At 38.9% G+C, this 21,723-nt stretch overlaps 1 protein-coding gene and 1 long non-coding RNA gene across 3 annotated transcripts in view; one reads left to right on the plus strand and one right to left on the minus strand.

Moving 5' to 3' along the window:
* Window positions 1–735: 735 nt before the first annotated feature.
* LOC106941105 (uncharacterized) lies at window positions 736–4,019 on the minus strand. The gene is made up of 3 exons (XR_001423264.1): window positions 3,945–4,019; window positions 3,670–3,849; window positions 736–1,441 (listed from the first exon to the last, which is right to left on the minus strand). It is a non-coding gene; the product is annotated as an uncharacterized LOC106941105 (long non-coding RNA).
* The window catches only part of LOC106941087 (ephrin-A5), a 122,253-nt gene continuing 104,423 nt past the window's right edge, over window positions 3,894–21,723 (plus strand). Inside the window, exon 1 of one of the 2 annotated variants that reach the window (XM_015024035.1) lies at window positions 3,894–5,087. In XM_015024035.1, the coding sequence (XP_014879521.1) occupies window positions 4,963–5,087 (125 nt within the window). In that variant the 5' untranslated portion in view covers window positions 3,894–4,962. The remainder of the gene's footprint in view (window positions 5,088–21,723) is intronic. The other variant, XM_015024032.1, reaches the window with a different exon arrangement.

The following is a 21,723-nucleotide window of genomic DNA, read 5'->3' on the forward strand; positions in this document are numbered from 1 at the left end:
CTATCACAGTCCATTTAATTATATCCATTAATTGATTTAGAGTTTACTTTGTCATACGTGATTACTGAAATTCACATCTATTGGAAGATGCTGGAAATCTCTATTCAAAAAGGTGAAAGGATCATTTTAATTTATTCTTTGACAATTTGACTTTCTTTTTTCATGCAGGTTATAGATGTTAATTGGCAGATATTTTCAAAAGGACCTGTTCAAAGGGTCCCTTTCATGTCTGTAATTGCTTGTTGGTGTACCCGACCCGCCATTCTGACACCAGGAAAACAGAGCTGCGTTTTCACCTCTATTAATGAGTCATTGTTATGATTTCTGTGCTAATTGCCCTGATCACAAAAGAACGGTAACGTTAATAAAAGTTATAAATCATCCCACCACCCAGCCAGACGCTCATTTTCTCCAGCCCATCCACCTTCCGACTCTGGCTGTGTGTGCATGCTGATCATTGAATCTGAGAAGGGGAAAACCTCAGGCTCAAAGCCAAATCCTTGTCATTTTTGGCCAGAATGACTACTATATATCAAAGTAAAGCTCTTGATGAAGCCTGTTATCCTTTATCAAAAAGACATTACCAAAAATCTTGACTCAAATCGAATTGGAATATAAAACCTCCCAGGTAAATGGCTTCTACAGGGAATAAGAAGTGATTGTGCCCATCAAGTGTTTCTTGGACTATTTATTGAGGAAACTAATACAAAAAAATCACACAATAACGGAAGATAAAAAGTGATGAAAAATACATTTATTTGGGAACTGTAATAATAAATGTATTGTCATTCTGCCCTTCTTCTCAATAGTGAAACAGAAAAATATATATTTTTTAAAACATTAAAAAGATCCTTGCATCACTCTGCTGGAATAAGTGGGAAAAGAGAAACGATGTTATTACCGTCGCTCTCTTTGACAGTAGGTGAAGAAGAGGATGAGGATGATTAGGAGAAAATGAAAGCAGCTGGGGGTGTATTCTGAGGGCGTAGTGAGCTAAACGTGCCTGTTATCAACTTATTTTTATTGCATGTGAGACAGAGATGAGACTCACCAGGAGAGGAATGCAGACACGGCTGTAAAGTGGGTGTAAAAACAACCATGTCCGCTGACCTTCCCATCCCTTCTCGTCTGGTAGCTGATGTATTTTTCTCTTAAATATATGTTCTGCAAAAACAGAGGAATAAAAAAAAGGGACACTTCTGGGAGTTTGCATGGCGCGATAATTGTATTTATGTCTGGTTGCAGAAGAGCGCCCCTCCTGCCAGTGTGTGCGGCAATAGCTGCAAGCGAACAGCGCTGAGTTTACACAAGAGTACGAGAACAGGTCAAGAGGATTATCTTAAAATATTAGCTGCCCTCTTAGCCTCCTCCTCCTCCTCCTTCTCTTGTCTTTCCTCCTCCATTTTTTCTCCTTTTCTGCTCCCTTGATGGCCAACAGCACCTGTCGCACAGAAGACGCAGCAGACATTTAGACGCAGCAGCCTCTAATTTCCTAGATATTACAAGGAGAAATGCAATGATGCAAAAGACAATTTACAAGACTCTCTTGTGAGTTTTATATATCTTCTGTCATTACCTGGTGTAAAAATAAAGCGAAGCAATGTGACTGACATAAATTGATGTAATATTCAATCTACACAAATTGAGTGGAATGGAAAGAACTGAAACTGAACTAAGCTTGTTTTTTTCTTTGTTTTTTTACATAACTGCATATGAATCTGACTTGTTTGTGAAATACCCCAAGATGAAGAAGATTGGTTATAATTTAGCACTACAAAAATTAACTGAATTTAATCATGGTTTCTTTCTCAGTTAGACTACGCACTTTTATAAATGTTGACATTTCTGATGGAAAATGTTCATATGTGGCCTACTTTTAGTGACTGACTGACTTCAGTTTGTTTACATGGATATGGGAGTTTATATTTCTTTTCTTTGGAACTCTCATTAAAATTAGAACCAGTGCAATACTTACATTTTCACACTGAAAATAGTTTGAAATTATAATTTCAAACTATTTTCAAGTTCACCAAGATTAAGCCTATTTCCAAATTCTCTCCTGACATGTCTGAGCACCCACTTTGAAAATGTTGTTAGTTTTATACACAACTTTATTACATATTTTTAATAAATGATTAAACTGATTGGTATTATAAAAATATATGAATACTTCTTGGTTTAATATACAGCTAAAATACTTCTACAACATTTATCACAATCACAAAACCTTTAAAAATGTATTACAAAAGGTGGTATGTAAATATTTAGCCTGACAACTGTGTCATACAAGCACAGCTTACAAGCAAAATTAACTTTTCTGATGCTAAACTGGTCAAATCTGGACTCAATTTAAATTTTTACTTCTACATTGAACTTCTTCAACCACAAGTCTAATAACCACTCTTAGCTTTTACTAACTTTATATATGTCAGCACAGTTGACAAACTTTCCCTGCTGCCCAGGGAAGTGAGCCATTTCATCAAGATCAAAAACTGCCACAGCGTTAAACGTACAATATGCAAACTATAAATTTTGTACTAAAACGGGCCCCAACATCAAATTCTGCTTTGGGCCTCATCAAACTTTGGGTTGTCTCTGCCCCTGCTGTGAAGCTTTCTGCGAGTATTTCAAACACGGGCAACTACAACTCGCTTTTTTTCTTAGGCTGAATCAGTGATTCAGAGCTACGGGGCTTTCAGGGTACTGGGACTCGTCATTCTCCTTGAATCAGAACAGGGAGCTGTTCTGATACATGTGCATGGAGCTTTCGTAAACAACGACTCACCTTCTTCTTTTTTTTTATGCACAGATGGACTTGATGCACCTTCTTGAACTCTTGTGGAAAACAATGTGGCATTTCTTTTTCATTTTTTTGCAGAGAGTTACAACCAGGCTTACATACTCTGTTGAGCTTAAAAATTAAGGGTCATATTTATTTAATTTTGCCCACAACATAAAAGGAAGAAGAGGAAGAAAAAAAAAACTTAAACATTTTTTTTCTTAAAAAAAAAATAAAATATTTTTTTTTTCTTATTAAACTTTAAATGTGTAAACACCACTGGAACAAAAACTGTAAACATAAATGAAAAAAGAAACATAAAAACATTATAGATAAAATTATACTTGAAATAATGTATATTAAATAATTATAAATACCTTGACTTTCTTTTCTTTTTTTTAACAGAGAGCATACTTGAGAAATCAGTGTGGGGAATTATGTTTTTATGCTTGTTTTGTCTCAATACACATGTAATATATAGAAAAATCTGAGATGGAAATAATGATAATAGAATAAAACAGAAAACTGGACAATCTTATATGATTCAGTGAAAAATAAAGTACAACAAAATGATAAATAAATGCAATACAAATATCTATAGGTTACTATTTTATGTGTAATATTTGGTAATTTATTTGTATTTCTTCAAATGTGCCGTTTTTATTAAATAGTAAAATATATTTGCTCTTTTTCTTTCTCTACTTTCTTTTATTTCTTTTCTCTTTTTTTTCTTCTTTTTTTTTACACCGCGTCCTTTTGCATGTAATTAAATAGCACCGAGCGCAGCTTATCTGCGGGATCTGTCAGTGGAGAATGTAAAAAGTGCTCCCTGTCCTGGGCACCTCGCTCCTCTGCCCCCTTCCAGCTCCACCTTTCTATAATTGAATTACCTCGGTTTTAAGAAGTGGGCGGGGCTTAGGTCTGCTGGTTTCACGCCCATTTAGATCGTCGCAAACCAATGGGACTATGCCCCGCTCCGCCGTAACCAAACCCACTCTCTCAGTCCCCGTCTGGAGCTTGCGTGGAGCTGCTACATCTGTCCTTCCTCTTACCCAGTCCCTTCGTGTCCACTAAAAACACACACAAAAAAAAAAAAAAAAAAAAAAAAAAAAAAAAAAAAAAAATCAAATAACAACAAAACAAAAAGAACGGGAGGGACGACAACAGAGCACGCACATGGGAGAGCGCTGCGATTTTTCCACTCCCCTACGTTGCGCGATGGCTTATATATGAGGAGGACACTTTGGAATGCGGAGATAAAAACAAGCGTCTCCAGAAGGGAGAGGGAGAGAGAGCGAGAGGAAGAGAGAGAGAGAGAGAGAGACAGAGAGAGAGAGAGAGAGAGAGAAAACACAACACGGCCACAGAGACGGACTCCTCCCCGCCTCGGCCGTGACACCTCCGGCGGATCACAGCGAAGAGGATGACAGTGTTTCATTTTTTGTTTGTTTTGGGTTTGTTTTACACGGCGATCTAACGCTGTCAGTCATCATTTTCCTCCGGCACGCACTGACTGGCTGACTGCATGGCTTCAGAAAGTTGCCGGGATAATAACATGGACATCTGACTTGCGCCCTCACAGCGTCATTGGACCACATTGAGCCCCCCTCTCTCCATCACGTCTCGGACTAATCTGCGCTTTTTGCGTTTGGAGTGAAGGGCTGAGCAGTTGTCACTTTGGCCCTGACACAGGCTACACCCAGCAAGCGCAAGGGGGGGTTTGACACTGTACAACGCCACGGGAGACACCGAGTGTTCTGCTGCGCATTGGTGGCTTTCTGCGCTGGTCTCACTTGTTTGTGCATCAGAGAGGGGGGGACCACATTCTATCTGGATTCCTCCGTCCTGATAAACCGGCAGGAACAAAAAAGGCACATGTTTTCATCGGGACTGTTGACGCCTTAATTTTTTGTAACTTCACCTGAACAAGTGTCACCTCATCCGTCCTCCCCGTTGAATGATCACATTTGCCTCTTTTCTTTCGCTCGTTTCTCTTTCTGTTCGCATTACGTTGATAGCTCTGAAGCAGAAACACCGGTCCACATGTGACTGAGATCAGGTCACCTGTCCCGGTTCAGGCGCCCCGTTTCTCCTACCTGCACCCTCCAACCCGCTCCACATATCTGATCCTACCGAGCGATCGACTCTGAGACGGAATAGACTAACGAAGTTTTGCTGTAGTGATGCTGCAAGTGGAAATGGTCCTCTTCGTCTGCCTGGTGCTGCTGATGTGTGTTCTAAGCCAGGAGCCCGGATCCAAAGTGGTGGCCGACCGCTACGCCGTCTTCTGGAACCGGACCAACACCAAGTAAGTGCTGTAGCCGCGCATCGAGCAGGCTTCCCCCGCTGAGAGTGGGAGATGTTTCCCTCCTTCTCTCTCTCTCTCTCTCCGCTCTGAATGAACCATCGCTCTTTATTCTGCTCAGCCAGATTCTGTAGGTACAGACCGACTGCTGCTGAGGACAGGAAAGTACACCAACGAGATTGCTGGGTTTCATGTAGTTGTGCCGTGCGTCTTTCGAGATATAACCCGTAAAGTAAGGCCTATTTCCCTGCTGCCTGTGGTCCCCAGATCTACGCAAATTTCTACTGGAGTGTTGTCAGCTGTAGTTCTGGAGAAACAAATTCTGTTCTTTTTATGTTTTCTACTTTTATTCCCGGTGTTTCTACCCGCCTGTTTCGAGCAGCAGTCTCAGATTAACACACAGATGGAAATCACGTATTTTCTCGCTTCCTAAAGCAGTCTGATGATCATGCTTAAAACTTTCGACCGTCGTGGAGACACACGGGTCAAGCGTGTCAGAGCTGCACTCTACATGTAGATTTGAAATATTTAGTAAAAGTCTTCACATTCTACAAAACATGTGCCTGTACAACCAGAACGTCTATTTTAATTCATCCGTCAATATTTAAATCTTTAGTCCCCTTATTTAATTCAGTGATATAGGTTGCATTGAATTTTGCTTACAAAATACCAAAAATAAGCGCATATAAGCAAACTAAAGCCCAAATGTTAAGTAGTATTAAATTGTTCGTGTTCAAACTTTTAAGGATTTGTTTCTACATTTTGGTCATAATCCTAAAATAGTTTCTGAGAGTTGTGGTAAAAGATATTTTAAGAAGAAAAAGCCTAATCAGATTAGAATAATTGTTTTTCAGATTATTACATACAGTTTCTATTTTTTGTTTGTTTGTTTGTTTGAAACTATGCAGAATAGTGTGCCTTGTAATTACTTTGAACAACCCTGGTGCTGTTGAAAATTAAACAAAATTATTGGAGGTGTTATTTTGAACCTTAAATAGTATTTTGAAAAAGAAGGATAATTAAAAAGACTGTAGGTTAAAATGCACTTTTTTGTTTTAGCTTAGATTTTTAGAACTTATGAAAATTCTTTTTGAAAAATCTGCAAAGTTTTAGTGTAATAGTGTCATACTGTATGCTTTATGTATTAGAGGAAGGGTCTAGACCGCTGTCTTAAAGCCCAAAGGTCCTGATGTGTTGCTCTAAAACAAACTCTTAAAAAGTTGATCTAAAGATGATGCACAGTAACAGAAAAAAAATCAACCTTTCACTAAAACATTAAGAAAGAAAAAAAAATCTGTGTGCTGATAATAAGGAAATAGTACTGTAAAGGTTGTTGAATAAGATCAAGCACCTTTCAAAAAGTTTCTCAGACGTGAAACCTCGTTGCTCCTTCTAGTCCAAGCTCTTGCAAACTGTTTGTCCAGACAGCATTTCCTTCCAAAAGTCCCTCATATAGCACACTGTACAGCCTTGTCCCCGGCTTATTAAGTCTGATCGCCGCCTGGCAGAGTTTACCGAGACCTTTCACTCAACTGCCACCAGCACTTAGTGTTTTATTTGTCGACCGAAAAAAAAAAAAAAAAAAAACCTCCTAGTGAGCAAAGTCATTAATAGCACACGGCGAATTTGTTGAGCAACTATTTACATTGAGTTTGAAGTTTGTGAAAACATGACTTATTGCTTGAAACCATTAGCGGCCAGGGTGTAAAAACGGAGGGGCGACTGCGAAGGCTCCCGGTTGGAGTCGGGGGGCCAGTCCTAGCCGGGTGTGTAGATTCCCAGCTTGATAAACCATGGAGCATGACTGGTGTGGTCTGGGTGCCCAAAGCCAGACTTACCCTGACTGTTTGTTAATGGAGCACTGTCTTTAATGAAGGTAAACGCAATCTTGAGTTAGATCTTGATGCCTACCATTGATAGACACACATTCACTGGGCTGTGCTATTTTTTCCCGAGGAAAAAAAAAAAAAGAAAAAGTTTTGAGTTGACAGGCTGCTTAGTTAACTTGATACCTTCCAGATGTGCTGACAAGTTTTCCTGCTTTCTGTGAAGGGGGGAAAAAATTGAGATTGAAATAAATCCACTGTTAATCTCAGATGTGCCCCGTTACCAGGAACAGGCGCAGAGAATATTCTGATATTGCTCTGATCTATATGCTCCGCTCTCTTTGAACCCCAGTAAAACCTGAGTAATAGATAGTTTCCTGAGCCTCATCTGTTTCTCAGATTGAAATTCGCCTGAGGAAAGGAAACAGGTTTTCACGGAGGCTGCAGCTCTGTAACAGTCGGTCCGCACTACTTTACTCTGAGTGGAGTTTGTTTGCCTCAGAGCCCTGCAGGGGTTGAGAAGCCAGAGAGGTAACTTTTTTAAAGCACAGAGGGAGAGAGTTAGCAAACTTATCGTATTGATGAGTCAGTTAATAAATATCGAGTCCCTTTCCAGCTGCATTACTGTAGAAAATTGGTGTGGACCTGGAACTTGGCTGTGTCTGTTTTCTTTTTTTTTTTCTTCGGCTGAGGCTGAACGGTCTCACTTAGAGCACGGCTGCTTTGGAGAGCATTCAAGCACACAAACAGGCACACTGAGCCAAAAACACATGGTGCATATGATGGCAGAAAATATCAAATCATATGACTTGCTAGGATGATTTAAAAAAATGTAGTTTAATGAATAATTTCAGTGTTTTTTTTTTGTATTGTAACAATGCTCTTTGTATATGGACCATATGCACTTAGATAGTTTTACTATCTGAAGAAAAAGTATGTTTTGGGTTATTATTTTAGATGTCCAAAACAGTATCCAAAGTCTGGCTTGCGAAAACAGACTTTGACCAATTCTGGTGTATTTAGTGTTTGTTAAAAAACTATAAGACATGAAAACAATAAAAGGAAAGAAAAAAACCCACAATATGTTTCAGATTCTTGCACATATTTTGTAATATAGAATCTGACAGAAATGGAAGGAATTACATGATCATTCATTTGATGAATGAAATGATTTATCCATGTCCTTTAAAAAAAACTCAAAAGAAGTTCATGCTTTTGGTTGATGCTTTATAGACTAAAAACCAGCATCCTTAGTTCTTTCAGTACTCTTAGTTTTGATGCATTTAATGAAAAGAAAAAAAAAAAATCTGTATCTGTCCTTCTGATCTTTGATCAGACCCGACTAGTTTTGTTGTAAAAAAAAAAAACTATTACAAAAAAGAGAAGAAGAGGAATTGAACTCTGATATATTAAGTAAATTAAACAAAAACCAGTTGAATTATAGGTAACCCCATATGTGCATCAAACCTTTTGACTCCAGCACTTATCATAATTAATTTATTTGCAACTCAAAAAAGTACATCAGCATGCTGGCTGATAAGTTTATTGACTGAAAATGGTGGAAGTGCCAGGTTTAGATAGATTAAAAATGAATAGCCAATCAAGGTGGATCTCTGGTTGCCCACTTATTCATCTGAAATGCACAGCAAGAAATCTCAAAACGGAGACTTTCACGTGCACCAAAATAGCATTAAAAACTTCGTCATGTCTGCTACTTAATGTGTAATTAGGAGTTCAAAACATTATGTAGTGACCACAAGAAAGCCTAACTGAAACTGTCTGGTTGTAATATGCTAAATTGTTGTAGAAAGTTTATTCTGGACAAAGATAAAAAAAAAAGAAAAAAAAAGTGGTGGGGGGGGGGAGTTAATGTTCAAGTTAGTTTTACTTGTGTTCTCATTATTGGTAGACAAAACACACGATAGCTCACATTTTAATCAGTATCAAACAAGGAATCATACATAAAATCTTACTTTTTTTGATTTTTTGCATAGCTTTTTGATTGGTCAGATTTATTGTATTGCAGTGTAAGTTTGTAGTGTAGCTATTTGTGCTGGCCGTGCCCCAGTAGCTGTGTTTGTGAAGTAGGTAATTTTGATTGAGACTGAGGTGGGGTTCCTTGCAGTTTCGCTGGCTTTTCTCCAATATTTTGTTTCACAACTACAGCATGAGACCAAGAACTTGCTAGTTGTTTTATTCTGAGTAACACCTTAATTTTCCACCTTTTGGCACATTTACATTTGCCTTTTTGTTATTTCCTTTTCGTTCAATATCAAAAACCTACTCTAATTGTTGGTTAAGAGTCATAAAAGAACTTCTGACATCTTCCGGTGTAAAAATGACATTTATTTTGTCTGTTATCGCATGTATCAAGACTAATAGGAAAGAAGGTGGCAGGATCTAATAGTCTCTCGATTGTGATTTCAAAAAGACAGCAATTCCGTTTTCCTCTTTTCCCCTCCATGCCTCCTCCCTTTTCTCCTGTGTCGCCTCTAAACTCTCAGCTGAATCTCTCCGTCGTTCTCTCCCCTCTTATCCCTCGCCTGCCTCCATCTCTTCTCGCCAGGCACAGAGAATAAAAGAATACAATTAGATATTTTCAGAGTCCCTCCACGGTTAGATGGTAGGGAAAGAGCCTCAGAGGTCATACTCACTCTGAGTGAGAGAGGTCACGCGCATACGGTGAGAAGTAACGAAGCAGAAAGTTGGCCAGTGAATGTGAAACTAGCAACTAATAACTCTCCTTGAAACGTAAGGTGTTATTAGCACAACAGGCAGATGGAGGTTTTGTCCATTGATATTTTTCAAGGTGCTTTATATTTTGCTGCAGAATACGACTGTAAAAATGACTGACTTGTGATGAAGTTTTCACATCTTTGAATGTAACTGGAGATATCCACTCAGTAGCTGTGGCTGTGGTGTTTTCGTGCTCTTCTTGGAGTCACGTCTGCTTTGTCTTTTGTGCTTGTTTTTTGGGGGGTTTAAATGTGTCTGTGTATTTAAAGTAATTGTGTGCTTAATAGAGCTGTTTTTTTTTTTGTTTGTTTTTTTTGTGTTCAGATTCTCAGATACAAGACAAATCGCACATATTTTTCTTTTTTGGGTCTTTTTTTTCTCTCTTTAACAAAATGTGGTTGCCTGCAAGGGTTATGTGCAAGTGGTTCGCTAAATGTGTAACTAAACATTCAAATTTAGTTTAGAAATTAGGCAGGATTAGGTTTCTGGAGTCGAGAATAAAATCGTTTCTGAAAAGTTATGGTTACCAAAATGTTCAGTCATACATTTTTCTTGATGTTTTTTCTGAGAGCCCAGAGAAAGTGCTGGAGTTTTCAGAGTTTTCTTTAGCTGTGTGAAGAGAAGAGAAGCACAGTACTGTTCCTACCCCATTTGTTGCTGCCCGCCGTTGTTTAACTTTTCCTTAAGTTACAAAAAACAGGCGATTGTTCTATGTGGAAATATATCTGTTCTCCAAAAATTGGAAACAAAAGGAGCGCTGCCTTTTTTTTACTCCTGCTAAGCAGCCAGCTCATGCAGCACAAGATGAGAAAAAAAAATACTATCACTGAAAATTGCTTTGATGACTTTAATTAGGATTAGCCTATATTTTTTTTTACTATTTACTTACCCGCTAGTCTCTATTACCATCTCAGCCACTAGAAACATACATTAGGTTTTCATCCAACTAACCGACTATATTTTACATGTGCTGAGCATGTAAAATATTCTGCCTTTTGCAATTACGATTTTTGAGATAATAACTGCAGTTCAATATATTGTACAGCTTTACAAGTGTAGGGTCTATCCAATATATTAACCCAGCTAGCCCAGCCAGTATCAGCTTTACTTCTGTAATGCCGTAAAGAGCAGAAAGACTAAGAAAAAAAAAAAAATACATAGTTTTGCTGGTATAGTAGCAAGTAGCAGAATCAAACAATAAAATAAATAAATGAAGGTAGCACTAAGCATAACTGTAAAAATCAATCTACAATTTTAGCAGCAGTAAGGAGAAAAAAAAATAATATATATGTTTTTTTTTTTTTTTGCTGAGAAGACCATATTGGCCGTTACCCATGAAAAAACAATAAAATAATTGTATGTCAAGTTATAAATGCAACAAAATTTGAAAGCATTTAATAAAAAAAAGATCAATATTAATGAGGTCATTGTTTTCATTTCCTTGCTTTCCCATTCTCTCCTCAATTTTCCTAAAAGTTCTCATTAATTACCGCCTTTTTTATGTCTGTGACATTGGCGAACACGGCATGAAAACGGCAGCCAAACAGAGAGCGGAGGGGAGCACAAAATGTGAGTCGGGCTGTAGAAAATTCAAACAAGACACGATAGAAGGAAAAAAAAAAACCAACAACCTAGCAACAACTGTAACGGCAACGTTGCAAATTTAATTATTTACTAGGCTCTATATGCCACTTTATATTTTCTCACTAGACCTGTAACTGCATTTCTGTTTAAATTATAATATATATATATATATTTTTTGTCGCAATTAGGTTGAAAATGAGTCCAGCAGGCAGTAGTCAATGCTCAGTCAATGTGTTTTAGCAGAGCAGCTGTTCTTCGGTGTGCAGTGGAGGAAGGGGGAGGACTCTTGGCCCTGACCCTTGTGGAGGTGCTATGCGGCGGACAGAAGCAGCCCTGTCGCCTGGGGTGCTTGGTGGCTGGGCTGCAGTCGTGGATATGCTAATCCTGTAGAAGGCAGCCTGCAACTGGACAGAAAGGAGATTCCTTGTAGGCGTCTGTGTGTGGAGTCTGAAAAATTAGAGCGTTTAATGACCTAAAGCTTTTCTGTGACCTTGCATGAGCAACTTATAGAACTCCTCAGCTCTTTATTTTAAACTATAAAATAAAATGTGTTTTCACAATTAAATAAGCACTGCTCAGCCGAACAAAGTAGCAGTGTTAATTAAGATTGAATCTTAAAAAAAAGTTTCCTTACCCTTCCGAGCGCAGCATAAGTTGTTTTTTTTTTTTTCTTGCACTAACAAATGGAAAAACTATTGAATGGCAGCTTCGTTTCAAGCTACGTGTTTCACTCGCTTCCCCCCCCCCACACTTTAATGTCTAGGTTTTTGTTTTCAGAGTAATCACTCCAAGGTCAGATCAAGTGCTGAAATGCTGCTATCAGCCGAGCGATCTGTCTTTTTGCCCCCTTTTCCAACCCGCGGCGCTCAGTCCGTGGGGGAACATTCTATACTGCTCTTCTCAGAAACAATAAAATATTAACCGTCTTATGCATATGTGCAAATCTTGATTGAAAACTTATTTTTTGATATGTTCACAATAAGTACATGCATCTGCAGAAACACAGAGTACATTATTTTTGTTTACGGGCATTTATTACATTTCTTTGTTCTCAACATATTCAAGATTTAAGAAAACAATGATTTGCAAGTTGTTTTTTTTCTTAAAAACAAAAATCTACACATAAAGGCTCATGTTTCATTATAAGACACTGGAGAAGGATTGATTGAAGGTTCAAACTTGAATCGCACCATTATCCACCAAAGATGCTCTTTCATGGTTAGAAAAAAAGGCCGCTGCCACGCCCATCTTCATCTTGTCTGCTCTCTACTATAAGATGGAGGCTTTCCAGCAGCTGTTTCGACGTAGATCTTCCTCTCTTAACCAGAGAGGGGCACTACTGAGAGACATCTGATTGCCTACAGTGCCTGCTCTGCTTTTGAAGAAAACCATTTAAGATCTATATATGATATGAAAACTGTTTCTAAGCACAAACTAGAACTTCTGATTCATGGTCAAATTTCCATTGTGTTGCAGACATTAGATCTCCATGTGTTGGGGCCAAAAGAGCCATTGGGTTTTCAATTCTTTTTTTTTTTTTTTTTCTTTCGTCACTGCTCTGTTTGACTGGAATTTTTGACGTGGACGCTTGAGACCGCTCGTTTTTTGACAGCCACATTTTCCACAGATAACTCCTTTCATGGTAGGCTGACTTCAGGCCATACGCGGCGTTTTTCCTTATTTAACTTGAGGGGGGCTCGTGGGGTAGTGAATGGATGTTTTTCTAGCTGGGCAGCAGTGTGGAGAATAGATCCCAGAAGAGAACACATCTCCAGCCTGTGAATAAAGACCTAATTGACGGTTGTAGCCAGTTGTAAATGACTCATGAGGTAATTCGTCTTCCCAGGACAGACTGGGAAGCACACATGTATGGTTGTGTGGGCCACTGTTTCGTCAGAATTGATGCACTTTCAGACTTTCAGCTTCTATATGTCCTGAAAAAACACCTTCGAGCCAGTAATATGTGCTATTTTAGCCAGAGATCACTTTTCAAGTCTGTACGTATAAAAGATTCTCATGCATATATTGACAGAAAGGGGAAAATGTTAACCTTTTTCTTAAAGTCACTGTTGTGATGCTGATCCACTGACCTGAATATAAACAAAGAGTCAAGCAAAGTCACCTTCTCATTGTTCATTCTGCGGCCGTAGCTGCAAGACCTGCCAATAATAATCTTGCTGTGTTACACTGAAAAGACAGTAGATAAAAATACAAGCAGCCAATAACACCCCCACCACCACCACTACCACCACCCACCTCTCATCTTCCCACCCCAGTGCCGGGTTGTGAGCTTGAAAGGCGGCCATTGTCCTGCTTTCTCTGCCCACTCTAAAAAAGCCTGAGCTCCAGGTAATATGTGGATTTTAGGTGAAGGGAGAGAGACAAAAAAGGACAGATGACAGGAGTCGGCATGGACCAGTTTTGCACTGATAAGATACACCGGTGTTTTAAAAAGTTATGTTTTCAAAACTGCTGGAAATTTCTGTCATACTGTTCCCATGGAGTAAAATCCTTTCAAGGATGCATTAGATAAATACCAGAATTTTCTCCGGGTTTATGAAACTCAAAGGTGCATTCAGACTGTCGCAGCAAGTTTCAAGCAACATACTGTGATGTATATCTTTTAAGTAGAAGTGGACTGAAGGATACCAGAGCAGATAGCCTGTCTAAACATTTACTTGTACTCAGAGTGTTACTCTATAAAGAACTAAAGAGCAAAAGTTTATAATATGCACATTAGAGGTACTTTTATTGAACTATAACAAAATTAGCTGTTACTTTCTATATTTATTTGTTATAATATTATCTCTGACGATATTATAGTTGTATTTTATCAGCAATAGGGATAATTGTTGCTTTTTTGTTTAAAATTAAAGCTTTTTTTTTTTTAGTAAAGGTTTTGCTGTGAGAATGTCTTACTGGCTCGTTTCTGGATAGAAAAAGGGAAATTAAGCGAGAGAACAGACAGCTACATTTGTAGCTTGCTTTATGGACCGAGAGCAGAAGAAGGCAAACATGAGGATGGATGCCTGGGGCCAACTGTGGCTCAGTGGGAAGAGTAGTCGTCTTGCAATCTTAAAGATGCTGGTCCGAGTCCAGCTTCCTCCTGTCAGCGTATGTGGAAGAAAAAAAAAAATAAAAGTGGCTTTTTCCGCTCACTTCCAAGTAACCTGCTTCCCCTTTGCTTTAAACCATCCAATTCCTACCCTCCTCCTTGTCCGTCCTTGTTGAGGCTTAAAGATGCATGCAGTTTGCTGGCTGCCTTCCTCCCTGGAGGTGACAACGGTTGGTTTGTTGGTTGGTTGGTGGCATTTCTCCAGTGGCCATACTCTGCATCTTCACCCCAATGAGATGTGGTTTTCATGGTGTGGGTTTAGTGACCCTGTGGCTGTTTTCTGCAGAGACAGGATTAAGCCCACAGGTTTTAAACCCTTGTTTTGTTTCCTCAGACAGCTTGGACCACCACACACAGGGTTGTGTTTACTTGGTGGTGGTGGTGGGGGCTAGTGGTGTGCTGGTCAACACAAAGTTGCGTCTTACTCTTCACCTATTGTGATACATAGCACGCTGTGCCCTTGAAAGTGTATTTTCCGTTGTATCAAAGTCAGAAAGCTGAGGCGTGTGCAATGTTGCAGCATAATGGAGGGTTTCTTTCCACAATGCCGCATATGCGCTGCAGGGACAAACTGGAACAATAAAAAAAACAGAGCAAGTTTTGTCCTCGGACATAATTTACAAGAGAAGACCATAAAATTATTTGTTTGTTTCGTTGTGATGCATAATTTGGCTCATTATGCAAGATCATAATTCAAATAATTTAGAAAACAAATCTTATTTGTCTTGCCTTGTCTTCTAGTTTAATCAGTTTATAGGTTTTAGTACAAGAAAAATAAACTGTCAAACTGTATTTGAGAAATATTTTAGAAATTTTAAGTTAAACACTACTAACTTGAGCTTTTAATACTTAAAGTACATTAAGTAAAACGTCATTCAGTCTTCTGATGACTCACAGTACAACCTTCTCTGATAACTCCATGAGGAGTGTGGAATCAAACAGTTGGTAAATCCCATTTAAAAATGTGTACCACTGCATAGAGCTCATCATCCTCAGTGAAAATTGTCTTTGATGCTCAAACGAATTGGAGTTTGTGCATGGACTGTATGTGTGTTTTTGCGTGCGTGCTCACGCATAGTTATTTGACTTGTCCTGAGCCGACCTCCTCTTTAATGAAGCAGCAGAAACACAAAGTCACTACTATAGCAGAGCGCAGCACTATTCCTGACCCGTTTCTTCAAGCCTGCTCCTCTGAGAGCTGCTTCATAGTTTTCTCATTTTGTGAGAAAACTATGAACTATGAAGTTTTCTCACGCATGCGCGCGCGCACACACACACACCTGTGCACACAGTTGAACTCCGTATGTGTGTGTGTTTGTAAGCACTGTAAGAATATTGGCTAATCAGTAATGACACTTTGCGGTTTCCTCATGTGCCCTAAGGCAAATAGTACCCTACTGGTGCCATTCTTGTGGTAGTAAACTGTCATATTTTTTATTATTTTTAATTTTTTTTTGTAAAACTGAAGCACTATCTTGTTGCGGTATCAGTCTAAATTATTATTTTGAGCATTGTATGTTTTTTAATGGTCATTAAACCTATTTTTTTTTCCTTTTAGTGCAGGTTGGATTTAATCATCTGTTGCTCAAAATTAAAAAAAAATGACTAGAATGGTCAAACCTGAACTTACTAAGCATGGAGCTTTGATTACCAAAGCTGAGTGGGGCTTTGATAACCACCACATGAATACAGTATACTACTGTTTTGCTTAACCTAGCACTTTATTGCAGCTTCAGTGTTAAAACCTTTCACAGTTTTTAATAGGTTTAATCTCTACAAACCTGAGCTGAAAATGTCTTCAGCAGAAATCACAGTTGAAAGCCCTATTTTATTTGGGAGTGAGAGGGTGAAATTAGGACCTCTTGAGAAAACAATATATGGGCGAGTCCCACCTCAAAGTTTTCTACCCTGACTACATATTTTGTGAACACAGTTTGTGATTTTCCCAAAAATAATGCAATATTGCCTTGTTCTTTTGAACCAGATGCATTGGTAGATCCCTAATAAAAATAAATACAGTACACCTCTGCTTTGGAAAGGCAGTTCATTATTTCTTTAGTAAGGTTCGAGCTGCAGCAGATGTGGTATTTATTCAGCTTGTTTATTTTCTTCTCTTAAATCAGTGAGCAGTGAGCTTTGGAGTGCAGCAGCCTTTGAACCATGGCCTATCCCATGACTGCAGCCTGGGGTATTAGCCCAGAGCCACTGAGAGGCTTAAAAAGCCATCAGCTCATTGTCCGGAGACACAAAAACCCCCTTCCTCTAAAATCTCTCCCCCCATCCCTCTCTCCTCCTTTCCTTCTTCCCTCTTTTCTTAAGAATGTCTTGAGCTGGCCTCTGCTGGCATTCATATTAATCAGTTTTAAGGTTCTAATGAGATAAGTGAGACTTAAGGGGAGTCCCCAAAGTGGCCTAAGTCCACCAGATAAACAGAGGTGATGAGCGCTGCCTATAGCCACATCCTCAGGAGTGTGTGTGTTTTTCTCCCGGATAGTCATGCATACAAAAGTTTTAAAGTCCTTAATCTCTCAGTGGGGCTTTGATAACCAAAACATGACTAAACCAGGCTTATGGAGGGGACAGTCATCACCTTGCCTTGTGAAAATGATGGAAATAGTATTGTTGATATATTTCTTCCTCTTTTTTTTTTAAGTTACAGAGAAGTTAGTCTACTTCCAAAATGATCTATTTTTCAGATCAGTAAGTACATTTCTTTGTCTTAACCCAAACACTCACTCCATTTGCTCCTCATCCCGCTAAGTATTCATAGGATATATAGGTCAGTGGGTTTCTTTCTTCGGCTTCCCTCTTTGCGGCATATTGCTCTTTCTGTCCTGCCCTCCTCTTCCAGTTCCCTCGCCGCAGTTGCCAGATCTGTAACTGTGTTGTCCTCAAGACTCGAGGGGGGAGGGGGGTGTTGCTGAGTTGACCAAGCGCACGGCATCGACCTTAGGCTCAGAGTTATGGCTGCAGAGGTTGATAGACAACTGATTACATCCCAGTTCTCAAGCTCTGCTTATTTATGAATTTAGATTTTTTTCCTTCCTAACTGTGTTTTTCATTTTCACCACAGCAGTCTGAGTTCATCATTTTTTTTAAACTTTTGAATAAGACTGCAAATATAAAGCAAGAAGTCTAACTGGACAACTATGTGTAAAAGATAACTTATTGCCTTGATGAAGTAGAAGTAGAAGGTTAGGTTAGTTATTAAAAAAGTAAGTATACAGGATTATAAAGTTTTTGAATGCTACAAGTAAATGTACTCTGGAATGGAAAACAAAACAAAACAAAAAAAACAAAGTTTGAGGCTGTTGTACATTGCACACTCTGCTGGAAGTTTCCTGTTGAACTGGTGTGGTGGTTGTTGTGGCGGAGAGGCGGGACGAGACCCCAGAGAGTTCAGTTTCACCTGCTGTTCTGTTCCTCAGGGCCACAGGACTACAAGAACGGAGACATTCCAGCCAGGATTAGAGCATGCATGTCAAACGGAAACGCAAATTTAGCGGGCAACCAATGTGCCTTTTTTTTTTCTCCTTTTCTTTTTAGTCTAAAGTTGAAATCATTTTTTTCCTTGCTACTCTACAGAGTTTCATAAGTGTAGTCAAATATTTTTTTTTTAATGTAAAATAAAAGTGATAATTAAATGAAGCACCTGGGTTTACATGTTTCTATAAAAATGTTTATATTTTATGACTTGCTCTTTTACATGGGGCATATTTTAATTATAAAAAAAATTGAATTTAGTTTCAACACAAAAAATGCTAATATAATTGATACTATAGGATGATTTTTTTTGTGTTTGGAACCAGAATTTTGGCTTCTTTAATGTAAACAATATTTTTAGGTTTTAGTAGGGTGTTATAGAGACATTATTAAAACTTTTCCATGTCAGAAAATTTGTGGTCTAGTACTTCCAATTTGGTTTTTGAATAAAAGGAAACCACTGTCTATCATATATATATATATTATTTCATTATTCTCATTATAAATCTTGACAGTGTGCTTGTTTTTCAGGTATTTTTAATTAGGTACAGGGATGAGGTAAGCCAAATAGCCTAGGGCAAAATGTGTCATTTTTCTGACACTAGAACAGAGTGCGTTTGGCTTTGGGTGGAGCGAAGAAAAATTTGTTGCTGTTTGATATTTCTTAGAAGAGCCGCTAATCGTAAAACATCCAGTCAAGGCAGAAATGTTTATGGCTCGTTGATGGTAAAACAAAATCTGCTTGGTTACTTAAAGCAAACAAGTTTCATAATGACCGGCATGACCGTACGTGCATGTTAGTTTCAGTGATCTCTTTAAATTTAAAGATGACTTGCTATTGTTCACATTGTAATGAAATAAGGGGTTTGCATGTTAACTAAAAGACATGTGCCAGCTGACAGGTAGGTCTGTGAAGGTGTTGAGGCTTGTCAGTCCTTGAATGATGCTAGGGTGACAGCAGCTTTAATAATGCAGCACAGGCAGACTTTTTTAAAATCCTTTTTTAAAAAAGAGCCATCTGTACATTCGGTCTAGGTCAGATCATGTCTGCTGCTGTACATTAGCTTCAGAGCCTTTCTGCCTGTATCACTGGTAAGAGGAACATGGCACGAAGATGGTTGAATTATTCACACTCATAATCGGCCTTTATGTCCTGCTGCCAGGCCTGGCCCCACTGTTATTCTAGTGCATAATTGATAGTGCTCAGAAGTGGAAAAGTTAGAATAGCAGAAGTAATGCGAAGCGAAAGTGTAGTCAGGCAGCACAAGGGGGGGAAAGGGAGGGAGGCAGACCCCAATAGGAGTTTTTACACCAAGCTTGTGTTAGCCTTTACGGGGCTTAGGCCCAGCCTGCGTGAGGATCGCGTGTGTAGGCCAGCCAGACTTGAATGGAGAAGAGGGGGGCAGTGGGATAAGAGGGGGGATGAAAGGATGAGGGAGGGAGGCATGGAGGGAGAGAGAAGAGATGAGGATCCAGAGTAACAAGGTCTGACGTTGAGCTGGCCCAGAATATGATCTTTTTTCTTTCCCTGAAGTTATCCTGGATGTGGACCATGGGAAAACATAAAAAATGAAAACAAGATGATTTTGATGTTATTAAGGAACGTAAATCACAGCCGCTGCTGTTTGCTTTTTGTTGTCTGGGTCTAGTCCAGATTTCCTTTTTGTTTTCCCTGCTACTTGCTGAGGCAGGTTAGGGAGGCACTGACATCACATTACAACAATGCGATACTATGATCAATAAACGACAGCCTCCAGAGAAGAACAGAAACTGGCTTTGTTCCAGGAGTTACATGGAGAAACCAGTTGAAAAATAACCAAACACTTAAACTCTTTAAAATGTTTAAAGACTTTCCTCCAAAAATAGGAAAAATAAAAATTTAATAGAGATGCACTAATTAGATTTTTCCTAGGTGGCATTGATTTCTGGTTTTCTTTAAGGACTACAAATTGATTAAAGCGCTGCATGCATTTTATCATCAAATTAATGTATTGTATTTTTAAAAAATCTAACAATAATAACTGGAGCACATACTAAGTAAAGGTTTGTAATGATTACTTCATTTGTTAAAGAAAAAATAGCTATCCAAACTCTACATGAAAAATAATCTCCCACCTTGCAAAAGCATGATTTAAGCTCAATTATCCACATTATTTAGAAAGCTGAGTTGAATTTAACTAGCCACACTACCCCAGACCTGATTACTGCCAGATCTGTATAATAAGGAACTAACAAATTCAATGTGCATGCTAAAAAACCCAGCTGGCTTTCACACAACAAACGAAATAAAGGTTTTGGTGTAGCCCAGTCAATTTCGGTACTTAAGTCTGATTGAGCTATTGGGGCATGGCATGTAAAGGACTGTTTAATCTTGAAAGTGATTGAAAATTGCTAATTTAAAGCAATTTTACAGAAAGTGGGCCATTCTTAGCTTTGATGCCTACATTTACATTTTGATAATTCAGGTACCTGACCTGCCAATCGTAGTCGATTATAGGAAAATTGTAATTTCATTGGTGGATCCATTAATAATGAATTTTCAGCTTTTCCCCACACAAATAGTATTCTTTAATTGTCTTAGTGGAATGAAACTGTTCCACTGAAGTCTGAATACGTCTCAGGTGAGGGTGTTAACATGGCCCCAGGTGTAGTCTATTTAACACCTCTCTAACCTTTGACAAAGACATGCTAACTGCTGCCTAGCTTTGCCTTTTGTGTTCCATAACAAAGCCCCTTTAGCTCCTAATAACTCTGCAGCCCTGGCGGTGTCAAGAGAAACCTGAGATAAGGTCCAGATCAGAGAGTTGGTGTGGGAACTGTTTAATCCTCCTCTTGAAACCAAACCATCACACAACAGGCAGGGATCATGTTTGGCAAAGTGGGCCGCTTTGATGGAGGGATTGAATGGTGCAAGTAGGGGGGACAACGATGATGGAATATAAAAATGCGGCTGAATGCTGGTACTCTTTTGCAACGTTGTGAAAGAGAACATCTGGAGCACAATACAGGGTGTGTGCTCAGTCATCCAGACATACATGTATCATACAGAATATTAATGTCAAGGCATTGTTATCTATTGTCGCCTTCATGATCTTTTATACTTGCCTCTCTTATATCTGTTACTTGACTAGTTGATTCAATTTGCAAAGGACTAAAGCCATGTCCCAACATTGCTCCACTGGCCTTTATAATAGAGAGGCAAAATGAAAGCCAAAAGAGGTCATCCTTGCAGTTTGTCACAAGCGTCGTTCATTGTGCTCTGGCCAAGTGAGACCAAAAGTTGCAGCCAACATGCAAAAGGCTGTTTGGGGAAGCAATAACACACTGAACACACCATCTGTATCCTGCAACATAGTGGTGGCAGCATCATGCCATGGGGAGCTTTCTTTAGCAGGGGAAGGGAAGTTCCTTGAAAGCATTAACGAACAACAAGCCTCATGGTTGTGGTGGATTTAAGTATTTAAGAAGTATATTAAATTGGGATGAATACAAACATCCAGCACTTTTTTTTTCTTCAGATTTCTGTTTTTTTTTTAAATGGTGAAAATCCTGCTTTCTTTTGCCACTTATCAGATATTCCCTACTTGATGTTGGATTTTCACATACAATTCCAGTGAAATGCATTGAAGTTTGTGGCTATACCTTCATAAAAAAGTCTGTATAGGCTGAAGGGGTGTGAATACTTCTGCAACATGCTGCATATTTATATTCTTTTGTCGGCATCACTATTTTAGAATGCCTGAAAGTACCTTTCACCGGAGTCACTATGGTGTGGCCATAAAGCCGTTGAGCGGAAACATTACCAGTGATATGTCTCAGAAACTCATAAAACCAATTTATGGGTGCACTTACGACCTGCACACCTACTGGAGATGTCCTATAAAGATGCAGACAG

Source organism: Poecilia latipinna, unplaced genomic scaffold (assembly GCF_001443285.1).
Source record: "Poecilia latipinna isolate Pla-1442-1.1 unplaced genomic scaffold, P_latipinna-1.0 Scaffold91, whole genome shotgun sequence".
In the NCBI taxonomy this organism is placed as follows: domain Eukaryota; kingdom Metazoa; phylum Chordata; class Actinopteri; order Cyprinodontiformes; family Poeciliidae; genus Poecilia; species Poecilia latipinna.